Genomic DNA, 12898 nt, shown 5'->3' with positions numbered 1-12898 from the left:
GAATAGCCCAGTTAACTTCGTCATTACTTTAGCAGCCTTTTCGGTTTTAGAAAACCGAGTTTTAAGGGTGTCAACCATGCTGGAAAGCATAAAGTATAGAGCTTTGTCATTTGCTTTCTGCCAACGCTCATACTTTTCTTTCACAACTTAGGATGCATTGTCCCCCGACACTTCTAGAGATGGCTCAGTTAACACAAACAAGGCACTTTCTCCTATGAGAGCAATATTAATGTTCTCATTCCATTTTGGAAAGTTAGATCCATTTAGCTTATTTTCAGTCAACAGTGATAACATGAATTCATCGTGGTTATATAGGATACTAAAAAATAATAAATAGAAATCAATAATGGTTTAACACAAAATCAATTCAAAAATTATAAGCACATAGCATGTAGGAATGATAAGAAAAAATACTAAAAAATACAATCCTAAATAATTTCCAAGGTTTTCAACAAACTGATATCAGTGTCCCGTTTAGGCGAGAGTCAAAGCTACCATCTATTGAATAGAGTTGTCAGCTCATCTAAAATGTTAAACATTCTAGCAACCTTTTATTCGATCAAGATTGGAATCCAGCGTTGTCCCGTTTAGGCGAGAGTCAAGGCTATTCTATCTTATGAGCTTCTACCACTGTTTCATATTTTGCAAGTCAAATATGGTCGCCACCATTAGGGTGATCCATACCATATAAAACACTTACAAAGCTACTTATCTTTCGAGATTAAACGGTGCGAAATTGCTAATGAACGTTCCTCCATTAGGGAGGATTACTCACTAAAACAAACGCTATGTAAAACCAACAATGGAGATAGAATATCTTAATAATAATAAAGCTCATTCTTTAAAAATGTATTTTCTTATTATTTTAATAAAATATATTCATTAAATACGAATTTAGAATTAAAATTCTAAGTTAGAATTAAATTTAATATTTATAAAATTATACTTAGATGGTGATTGAAATAAATTGAATTATTTCCATCTTAGTAGTAATTTTGATATATAAATATTAAGAAAATAATTTAAGTTGTATTAATTTAAATTAATTTGCAACTTAAAATAAATTTTCATGAGAATATATTTATTGTATTCGGAAACAGAAAGTATAAAACTTTATTATTTCGAAACACTAAATAATAAATACTTAGAAAAAAAAATACTTCAAGCAAAAATATCATCTATCTAGATTTTCCTTTGACTAATTAATTCAATTTCTAATAATATATTTTAATTCATTTATTTTTAAATTAATCAATAAATGAAAAAAAATCATTGATTTAAGTTGGTCCAAGAATTAATTAAAATAAATAATTAATTTACAACTTAATCTATTTTTCAAGATAAATTCAAAATCATCTTGCATAATTAAAATGCAATTTCGAAATTGATTAATAAAATAAAGAAAAAAATATATTTTGAAAATTATTTAAATTTAAGTTGAAAAATTAAATTTCAACTAAAAAAAAAAATTTCTATTTAATTAAGTGTCATGAAAAATAAATATTTAAGTATCATGATGAGAATCAACTTAGATATTTAATTTTTCAATTTAATTAAATGTATTAAATGCAAGAAATAAATAATTAAGTGTAGAGAAGGCTTAATTATTAATTTCTAGTTTAATACTAGGAAAAATATACTTAAATAAATTGTACCAAAATTAATTATTTAAATAATTAATTTCACAATGTATAATATTTTCCTATTTAATATTAGAAATAATAAGTAGTCTAAAAATAACTATCTAGAAAATATCTTATTTGACTAAGTATCTTTTCAACAAAATTTGAAAAAGTATCTTATTTAAGTGATTATAGAAAAAATCTAGAACTTAAATATTTTCAAATTTAAATTTAATTAAATATCAATAATTAAGTTGTAACAAATTAATTTAAAAAATATTTCATTTTAAGTTTAAAATTAACTTAAAAAATATCTTAAGAATCTTTAACAACTAATGCCTAGAATTCCTCAACTTAATTTCAAATTTAAATAAAATATTCAAATTTAAGTTAGATATGAAAAATCAGTTAATATAATTAATTTATACCTTAAATATGAATATTTAATTAAATAAGCTCCATAAATAATCTAGTTAGTTAAAATTCTTTATTTAATTAAATACAAGAAATATACAAATAGTTTGTTCAGAAATAATATCTAAAACTAAAAGTATTTTTCTTAAAATTGACTTTAAAATATTAAAATGAAAATAAATTTCATATATTTTAAAAATTAATTATGTTGCTAATCAATTTTATTAGGTTAAACTAATTTAATTAACCTAGCACAGTTATTCAAATCAGGCAAATGGGCCTTCACAATTGGAGTAGTTCATGTGAGGGGGAGTTGGGTTCAGTATGTCGTACCCACTTCTATTGGTCCCCAACTCTCACACAAGGGCCAAAAGAGAGGAATTTAACCTTAAAATAAATAACTGTTATTAATTGAATAGGTCCAAAAACTAAATGGACCTAAATAAAATCTACCATGGTGTGACATTTTATTTAGCAACAACCTATATGCATCTATATAATAAAATAAACATATAGGCTCACACAAGCACACATTTAGATGGATCCTATCATGTTGCTAGGTCATACACAGATGAAAGAAGATTGTAAAATTTACCTGTTACAAATTATCTACTTGACCAATGGAACCATGAGTTAAAATCAGATCATTGGATCTGTCAACAAGTTAACCATGGCTATTTGCAATCAAGCAATAATAGGTTTTATAAAACTTACAAACAAGCTAAAACACACACTCATGCAACAAGGTTAGCTGGATAGTTGGATGTAGGATTTATTTAATTTTAAATAATTAAATTTCGAAAAATAATTAAATAATAAAAAATAATATTTATTTTCGAATTAAAAAAATAAAGTATATATATATTTTTCGAAATTAATAAAATCACATTTAAAATTAAACCTACAATTTTGAAAAATTAGGTTTCAACTAACCTAAATATCATTTCAAAATTTGCTAACTACTTTTAAAAATTTAATGTTATTTTATAAATTAAATATTCAATAAAAATAAAAAAGTTAAATAAATATCTTTTTCAGATTTTATGATTTAATTTAAATAAATAAAATAACAAAATTTAAAAGTTAGCAAAATATCTTACTTCTATTTAAAATATCATGATTATAGTTATCTTATTTTAAATTTAAAAAGGTCAAATTATAAAAAAAAAAATATTTAATTTAAAGAATTTAATATCTGACCTTAAATTTAAAAATAAGATAAGATATAATCAAATTTAAAAATAAGATAGATAATTAAGCAAAAAAGATAGATATTTACTATTTTCAAATTCAAATTACACTAATATCATGAATTAAATTAAAACAAATTAATTAATTTAATTATGATATTTAGAATTGAAATAGGAATAGTAAATGTCTAAATACAAAACTACATAAAAAATCGGAAGTTAAATCCATGAAATAGCATGAAAAATTGAAGAAAAACGAAAAAAAATGCGAGCTGTACGGACAGTATGCTGAGCATACTGCCCGCGCGCGCGCGTATGGGGTTGCATGGGCGAGGAAACATGGCGCAGCAAGGATGCTGCATGATTTCCGCGCGCAGATGGGCGTGATTCAGACAAGCGCTCGGTCGAGCAGCTGTTTGAACGCGTGCTGTCCGAGGGTGTCACCCTCGTCCGCGCGCGTGGCCCTATTGCACGACCCTGATTTATTTGAAACTTCAAAAAATCATAACTAATTCAAATTAAATCGAAATTGAGTTCTGTAAAAAAGTAAATTGCTTAATGTTTTCCATACTATCCAATAAAAATAATTCCAGAAATAGAATTTCAATTATTTTTTACGAAAATTTACAAACATCAATCAATCATCAAATAACACTCAACACAACATGAAACCATCCAAATCACAAACAATCGTTTTAAAGTCCAAATTTCTTGCAAGCAAATCAATTACCATGGCTCTGAGGCCAGTTGTTGGAATTTATTTTACCAGGATCTTAGATCTACTCACAAGTATGTTGTTTAACACCCTAAATATGAACCTTCTAAAACGATAAATAAACACATATAAAGTTAAGAAAACCTTACATTGATGGCAGCGGAATTAATGTCTCCTTCCACTCAGATCTCTAACCCTTGTATCCTTTCTGTCGCGGAGTATTATCAAGATCTGAGCCCGAATGTCCTTCTCTTTGTGTGTAATCCTTCACAGTCTTCCAATCTATGATTGAGGTACCACTTGCTGTGTGTGGGCACTTACTCTATCACTAAGGTTCGAAATTTATGAAGAAGAAAAGAGAGAGGGTTGATTTCGGCTATAGAGAGAAAGAGGGAAGGCTCAGTTTTCTAAAAAGTTGATTTTCTGAAAAGTAGTTATTTTGACTGAGCTATCACTTTCTATTTATAGGCAACTACTAGGTTTAGGTTAGGAATTATTTGGCATTAAAATAATGAAAATATCAATTCGAAAAACCACTCCAAGTGGCCGGCAATGGTGTGTAATGGGCCTTACTTGGATTTTGTAGTTTTCACAAATTTTATTTCTATTTTCTCAAAAATGCCAATTTTACAATTCTAACCATTTAAATGCCAAAACTAATTATTTAATAACTAAAATAGATTATTAAATAATATTGTCATTTAATTTAATTATTAATTAGACATATAAAGTCTATTAATAAATAAATAAACCTAGAATCTCATTTCTTTACAATTTCGCCCCTGCTTAGTGAAAATTCACAAATTAGACATAGTCTAACTTTAGAATTATAATTGATTAATCACAAATCAATTATTGAGTCTTACAAGCAGTATAGTCTCAACTAGAATGGGGACCATGGATCTATATGATGAGCTTCCAATAAGTGAACCGAATTTACTAAGTAAATTCCTACTTATTAATTCTTCGTTGAATCCACTCTTAGAACTTAGAATTGCACTCTCAGACTTATATAGAGCATATTATATGTTCCGCGATATAGATATGCTATCTCATTTAACCATTGTTATAATCTTATTGTGATCAAAGATCCTCTATATAGATGATTTACATCGAGATGGGATAATTTTACCGTTCTCACCCCTCAATGTATTTTGCCCCTTAAAACACTTAGCTACCTGTAAATGATGTTTAGTGATCTAAAAATTAGTCACTTAAACAAGAGCTCATCCATTTACTTCTATTTAGCTAAGCTCGAAGGGAATCATCACTTGACTTCTATACACCAGTAGAAGCTATAGATTCCATATTTATGTTCAGCACTCCCACTCAATCATACTATCATGTTTCCAAAATATACGTATCACCTTGACCCAAAAGTAGGCTTAACTAATAAATCAAAGAACATGAATAGTACTCCTGAGTTGAGCCTAAGCATATCAGGATTTAGATTCTTTTAATCTTAAGATCAACTACTGATATTGACTTGGAAAGATATGACGGTAAGTTTATAATATCTTAACTAAGTTGAAATATCGGTCCAGTCCAATGTATACTCCATACATTTGAAACTAGTATACTTTACTAATGTCCTGAAAAGAACATAATACTTACTCCAAGTGTAAGTACACATCATCGCTGATTATCACATCAGTGTAAATCCAAAACACTGATGAAACAGGGACTTAGTCTTTTGATTCATATTATCACAATTACATTTCACTGTGTTCACGATACTGTAATTGTGAATAAACATATGATCTGGACTTAACTGATTTTGTGTGTATATGTAATAAACATATTAAACCATTAGCATGTAAAATTCATGCAAACATAAATCACTTCAAATTTCTTATATTGATAACTAATCAGATTGTAAAGGGTTTTATTTAGGGCACAAAACCCATATGCAACCATTTTTTCTCCACGCGTTTGATATTCTCCCGACACTTGGTTTACCACCAACTGTGAATCACTGAAGACTTCTACTCTTGTGGCACCTACGACTTTTGCTAACCTCAGCCCTGCAATCAGAGCTTCATATTCAGCCTCGTTGTTGGAAGCTGTGAATTCGAAACGTAGGGCCGCCTGGAGTCGAAGTCCGTTTGGAGATATCATTGCTACCCCAGCTCCGGATCCGTTTTCGTTGGAGGCACCGTCCACGAAAACTTTCCATGATGGGGTTTGTGGTGTTAGAACGTTTGCACTAGCCTCTGCTTCATTGCACTCTGTTATGAAGTCCGCTAGCGCTTGTCCTTTTATGGAAGTGCGTGGTATATAGTGTAGATCAAACTGGCTTAATTCCATAGCCCATTTGAGGAGTCTCCCGGATGCCTCCGGTTTCTGTAGGACTTGCCGGAGTGGATAGTCATCACCTTGATCGGGTGAGCCTGAAAGTAAGGTCTTAACTTTCTTGAGGCTATCAGGAGGCAAAAAACTAGTTTTTCGATCACTGGGTACCGTGTTTCCGCCCCTATCATGCGTTTGTTGACATAGTACACGGGGTGCTGAGTTTTTTCCTCTTCCCGGACTAGGGCTGTACTAACCGCATTCTCGGAGACGGCTAAGTATAGTAACAAGTCTTCTCCGAGAACGGGTTTTGACAGGATTGGAGGTTTAGTCATGTGCTCTTTTAATTTTTTGAATGCCTCCTCGCATTCTTCGGTCCATTCGAATTTTTGGCATTTCTTCAAGATGTTGAAGAAGGGATGCATTTGTCTGTGGCTCGGGAAATAAACCGGCTCAGGGATTTCTCTCTGTTTGCTACTCTGATTGAAGATCAGGAATTGGTGTTTGTAAACAACATTTTAATAGTGGAAATACTCCTTGGGGGAGAGCTGGAATATGACTCACATTGAGATCCGAACTAGGATAAAATTCCTTATCTCACTCTTTATTTTTCTCTATTTTCTGCATTGATTTTTGTCTTGTTTATGTTTGATTCTTTTCTGGTTTTAGTATCTAGTTTATGAGCACTGTTGTGCATGTGTGTGTGTGTTGAGTTTGTGTTGTAGGAATTTACAACATTTATAATGACAATTTTATCTTTTAAAAGATGTCTTACAATATAACTGCTATATTCTATAGTTAACTCAAAATGGTAATTTAGTCAATTTAAGTATTTCGATTACGTATCCTGATAAAGTAAACAAGATAAATCATTATCATTCTACTTTCAAGAAATTTTAGTAAACAACATATTACAAATATTGATTCTAATTATTCTTCATTTATTCTGTTATATTTCTCAATTATTTTATTTCTATTCTGAAAATTGTGTAGTAAACGTTTAGAATTGTAAGTTATATGTAAATAAGTAAATGAAAAAAATTATTTTAACTTTATTTTCTTTCAAAAATATACATGAGACACTTTTTTGTCATGCTACAAAAAATGAAATTTGCTGGACTGAAGTACCATTATACAACACAGGGAAGAGTTGGGGGACTATATTATTGGGTTGAAAAGTTTTAGGGGTACGTAAAATAATACATTTGTGATAGTTCAGCGGTAAATATCCTAAATGTAAAAGCCACTTGCTCAATAGAACGCGCGTGGCGCTTGAAAAGTCAATCTGAAACGCCAAACAAGAAAAGTGAGAAGCCAAAAGATTTTTCGCGGTTTCTTTTCCTCCTCCTCCCTCGTACGAGAGTTTCTCAAAAACGCCATAGCCAACGAGTGCTACCTTTCGTCTTCGCTCCATCTTATCTGAAATTCGTATCTAGTTACTTTTATCTTTTGTCTTATCTCAATCAAGATTGTTAGCGCTCTGCGGATTTTAAATTTCGTTTGTCTCAAAAGGTCAAAAGAAGAATATTCATCGAGCTTGATCGTCCAGTTAGGGTTTACTGGTACAGAGAGATGGGTAGCCCCAAGAAGAATGATAGCAAAGGCTTCTTTGCTGCCATGAGTTCTGGCCTCTCTATTTTTGGTAACGCCATGCACCGATCTGTGAACGGGTAATCTCTATCTCTCTCATAACTTAGAATTGAGGAATTATTATCTTTTCTTATAGGCTTCTCAATAGAACTTATAATTCACGCTCTTGCTTTAGTTTATTAATTACGGTTCTTTGGAGTTTCTTGCTTTGTAATTTACATTGATCGATCTGATTAAGTTTGTATCTATTTTTTTAGTAAACATGGAATAATATTTTTCATTCACATCGATTTCTGTTAATTTTCCAAATGCTTTCTATTCCCTTGACGTAGTTTTCTATCTCCATGCACATATTATTATAATCATGACCTGATTTAAGCATTACGCGCTTGATAGCCGAAGGGCTTTGCCAAGTTCAACCCACATAAATGGCCTTTTTTTGTTTTAACTTTCGCAAATCATGTCTTAGTAACATGTGTATAGATGCGATTAAGGAAATGGTAATTTGGTTGGTTACAAGACTCAAACAAATTTTCATTTACGGGAGCAGATCCATCATAATAAGTATAGTGCATATTTTGGCTATAATCAAGTGCCTGGGGAAGTGATTTTCATTTCTAGTTGTAGCTGCTTTTTATTGTCCCGGCCCTTCCGGCTACATTCAGATAATTCACTCTCTAAAGTTTGGTTCTGTATTTGTAAATGAATTCTGTTGCCACTGGTCAGAACTTTTTGTACGAGCAGCTTGCACAATTGAACAATGGAAAACATTATTTGGCTGACTAAAAACTTGCTATAATTGACCTTTTGATATTTGGTACATCTTTTTCTTTGATTGTTCATAATTAAGTGGTATTACCACTGTAATGACTTGTAAAAGATATGTGCTGATCTGCTTTATCTTCGGTTAAGGGATGAGGAAGGTCTGTTAGAATTTGGTTCTTCAGCATCTCTTTTTATTTTCTATGTAGGTTGCTTGGTTATGAAGGAGTTGAAGTCATTAACCCAGAGGGAGGAAAGGAAGATGCAGAGGAGGAAGCTCAAAGAGGAAGGTGGAAGGATGAGGTATGCTAAATTTTTATATTGTTCCTTTTTCCTTTTATTGTGTTGTTTAACTGATCAGTATAAAGATGGCTTTTATTTTAATTTACTTGTTTTTCTACTTATCTTATGAGTAATAACTACTGCTTTCAGAAGCATATTTTGTCTTCATTTTATAGTCATTGTCAGTAGTTTTTACTAAAGTAACCCACGGAGTAGCTGTCTTGAAATTCTTCACATATAATAGTCGCTTGTCTTTACAATTTATCTATTTGTTGTGTCCTGTGTTTCTTTGCTAATTGCGTTGAATACTTCACCAACTATAGACCTGATATTTTTGTGTTTATTTCCTGTTTTAAGGAGCGAGATAGTTACTGGAAGATGATGCAGAAGTATATTGGTTCTGATATCACATCACTGGTGACGCTTCCTGTCATTATTTTTGAGCCAATGACTATGCTACAGAAAATGGCAGAGGTCCGTGGCTCATTGTTACTTAGTATATTATATATATGCTACATCCTCATTGATTATATATGTACAATGTGTGATCTTACTGTAGATTGATGCTATGTTTTGAAAACAGTTAATGGAGTATTCCTACTTATTGGATCAAGCTGATGAATGTGAAGATCCTTACATGCGTTTGGTTTATGCATGTGAGTATTTGCTTTGAATTCAATTTTAAAGATGCACATGGATGACCCTTCTTATCATTGATGGAATATACTACTCTATGTTACTTCTTGCAGCATCATGGGCTATATCCGTCTACTATGCATACCAACGAACATGGAAGCCTTTTAATCCTATTCTTGGAGAGACATATGAAATGATTAATCACGGCGGAATTTCATTTATTGCAGAGCAGGTGAGCTTCGTAGGCCTATGATTCTGCAACAAACTTTTTTTTTCATTTTGCCTTATTAGGGGTTTCATCTCTTCTTTAAATGTACATGATGGCCTCTAGGTCATTTGATTTCTGTATGTTCTATACGTTTCAGAACCCATACATGTTTACTGTTTAGAGTAAGAAGTATGAATGGAGATTCGATGAAGTTTAAATTTTGCACTTCTTATAACCAAATATTAGACCTCTAGCATTGTCCTCTTCTCCTACATTATATTGGTGAATATTTAAAATGTCTTACCATATTGTTTTTACTTTAGGTAAGTCATCATCCCCCAATGAGTGCAGGGCATGCTGAAAATGAACACTTCACATACGATGTGACATCAAAGTTAAAAACTAAGTTCTTAGGAAACTCTGTTGATGTGTACCCTGTTGGAAGGTAATAGTGGGTTTCCTGCTCTGAGTTTTCTCTTTCTAGACCAAACTTGTGTAGTCTTTTTTTTTTGTTCTTTTCACTTATTCATCTACCATCTTATATTTGCTTATTTGCTCTTCTTCTTTTTATACTTGCCTATTTGTTCTTCTTCTTCTTCTTCAAGCTTGTTCATTATTCAACACCCTATTTTATTTATTTATATATATATTTATATAAAAACACCCCTTTTTTCTCTTATTTAAACTTGTTCGTTCATCTTTATTTTATCCTTTGATCTCATTTGCTCATTTTCTAGTTTCCCTAATATTTATGTGTCATCTAGTTTTTCATTATAACCTATCTGTGTAAGAATCTCTTCTTCCAACAATCACGGAATGTGTGATTTTTAAATGGATTTGATTCTTATATACCAGGCTGCTGTGATAAAGCTCTTTTGTTGTCAAATGCTTCCCCTTCATTTGAACTTGGTCGTATATATATACTTATGTACTTCTAAATATTTTCAGAACTCGTGTTACTCTTAAAAGAGATGGTGTTCTTTTAGATTTAGTACCTCCTCCCACAAAGGTTAACAATCTAATATTCGGACGTACCTGGATTGATTCACCGGGGGAAATGATCATGACAAATCAAACTACAGGAGATAAGGCTGTGCTATACTTTCAACCATGCGGTTGGTTCGGGTAATTAACCACACCATTTTATTTTATTTTTCATAATCTTAAAGGCATCAAGCATGTTATTGTGCCCATAAACCTAAAAGCACGATTTTCCACCACCCTTTTTTTAAAATAATGTTGTCAGTTCATGTGCGAAAGGAATATGAGAGAAGACAGAGATGATTCAGTGTAGTAATTAAATTTATTTCCATACATTCCAGTTCCACTAAATTTAAAGAAACCTTTTTTCTTATCTGTGCTGTGTTTTAATCGTTAAAAAATTATATTGAATTTCAACTTTTATTATTTCCCCTTTAACAACTGAGAAATAGAAAACTTGTTTTGTGTTAGTGGTGTTTTAAAAATGATTGTATAATTGCAGAGCTGGTCGCTATGAAGTTGATGGATATATTTATAATGCTGCTGAGGAGCCTAAAATACTGATCACAGGGAAATGGAATGAGTCGCTGAAGTGCCAACCATGCGATTTGGAAGGCGAACCTATTCCAGGGGCAGAGTTGAAAGAGGTTACTTACTGTACATTCTTCTTCTAAATTATTTTCCTTATTCATATGGGAATATGTATATTCCAAGTATTACTCATTTTTCTCAGTCACTAATGTGTGTTAATTCGTTTATTTAATGAAGTTTGAACTGGTAAAATTGTTATTTCTGTAGCTGATGCCAATCTGGTTCTACAGGTTTGGCATGTCGCTGATGTGCCTAAGAATGACAAATTTCAGTACACGTATTTTGCACATAAAATAAACAGCTTTGATACTGCTCCTAAGAAGTTGCTAGCATCGGACTCGCGTTTGCGTCCTGATAGATTTGCACTTGAGCATGGTGATCTTTCTAAAGCTGGTTCAGAGAAGAGCAGGTCTTGTAAAAAATTATCAAGTTTCTCTTTGATTTTATGTATATGCTGTTATTTCTTCGGTTCTAATTACATTGCTGTCTTTTTGTTCATTACAGTTTGGAAGAGAGGCAGAGAGCTGAAAAGAAAGAGAGAGAGGCCAAAGGTCATCAGTTTGCACCAAGATGGTTTGATTTGACTGAAGAAGTTACTCCCACGCCTTGGGGTGAACTGGAAGTGTATCAATATAATGGGAAATATGCTGAACACCGGGCTGCTATTGATAACTCAGAATCCATTGATGTGGCTGATGTTAGATCAACTGAGTTTAACCCGTGGCAGTTTGGCAATTTGTCTATGGAATGAGGTACTCTTGTTATCTGCTTTACTTATCAGAATCTGCAGTTGGTTAATGGAACATCTTGGTGTAATATGTGAATGCAATAGGTTGTTTCCTAGTATGTTGTGAATACATCAAACTAGTTTCCTCTATCACAGTTGCATTTCTGATTGACGAAATCTTTATATTCTGTGTCCCAAACTCGATTCATCAACATAACGGTCAGTTGCTGCTGCAACTGTGTTCCATTGAAAGATTAAAACATAAAATTGAATATAAAAGAATAGGAAAAACAAGAAGATATTATTAGTGAGAGACTGGCTTCTAATTCTGTTATCTGTACTGTACGTACTTGTTTCTTTCTTTTTTCTTTGGGTTATATTATTATTACCAGTGGCAATTGAAGTTTAATGACTTGCCTCCTAATTTAGCATTTTACTTTTATTTCTTGGGGGTAAAATCTAATTTCTGTATTTCTTGGTAGATCGTTTGATCGATGCCATTGTTAGAATTACTTAACAATTAATTTTGTCTTAATATTTTTTATTTTGTTTTGAGTCAGGTAGCCACCTACTATGCTCGATTACTTTGCAAGACAATTGCAAGTTATAGTTATTAAATATTTTCTTTTTTGTACAAGAATATTTTCGACATGCCATATTGTATATACCATGCATTTTTGCATTTTAAGATTTATTGAATTTGCATGGGAAATTTCACGCTTAAAAATTTACCCATTACCAAGTTCTAGACCTTTAACTAATTTGTACCATAATATTCTAATATTTTCCTAATCTACCCAAAATATTCATGCCATTCTAATATTTTCCTAATCTACCCAAAATACCCCTTCAACCCACCCTCGACAATTCGACCCACTCCACCATTTGGCC

The 12898-nt window shown here is 31.7% G+C and overlaps 1 protein-coding gene across 1 annotated transcript; it reads left to right on the top strand.

Annotated features, from left to right (window-relative positions):
- Window positions 1–7468: 7468 nt before the first annotated feature.
- On the top strand, window positions 7469–12416 carry LOC115719250 (oxysterol-binding protein-related protein 3C). Its single transcript, XM_030648211.2, has 10 exons — window positions 7469–7900; window positions 8792–8885; window positions 9222–9338; window positions 9448–9520; window positions 9614–9732; window positions 10032–10153; window positions 10657–10833; window positions 11192–11336; window positions 11511–11689; window positions 11785–12416. Exons 1-10 carry the CDS (start codon window positions 7803–7805, stop codon window positions 12029–12031), a joined length of 1371 nt encoding a protein of 456 aa, XP_030504071.2. The 5' UTR covers window positions 7469–7802; the 3' UTR covers window positions 12032–12416.
- The last annotated feature ends 482 nt before the right edge of the window (window positions 12417–12898 follow it).

This window comes from Cannabis sativa, chromosome 2, assembly GCF_029168945.1.
Source record: "Cannabis sativa cultivar Pink pepper isolate KNU-18-1 chromosome 2, ASM2916894v1, whole genome shotgun sequence".
Classification (NCBI taxonomy): domain Eukaryota; kingdom Viridiplantae; phylum Streptophyta; class Magnoliopsida; order Rosales; family Cannabaceae; genus Cannabis; species Cannabis sativa.
Note: the sequence above shows the minus strand (reverse complement) of the source record. Positions and strands in the feature narration are given on the sequence as shown.

Coding starts and splice junctions, on each gene's coding strand:
- LOC115719250 (XM_030648211.2), top strand. CDS start 7,803: ATGGGTAGCCCCAAGAAGAATGATAGCAAAGGCTTCTTTGCTGCCATG. Junction 9,521..9,613: donor CATGCGTTTGGTTTATGCAT/GTGAGTATTTGC, acceptor TACTTCTTGCAG/CATCATGGGCTATATCCGTC. Junction 9,733..10,031: donor TTTCATTTATTGCAGAGCAG/GTGAGCTTCGTA, acceptor TTTTTACTTTAG/GTAAGTCATCATCCCCCAAT.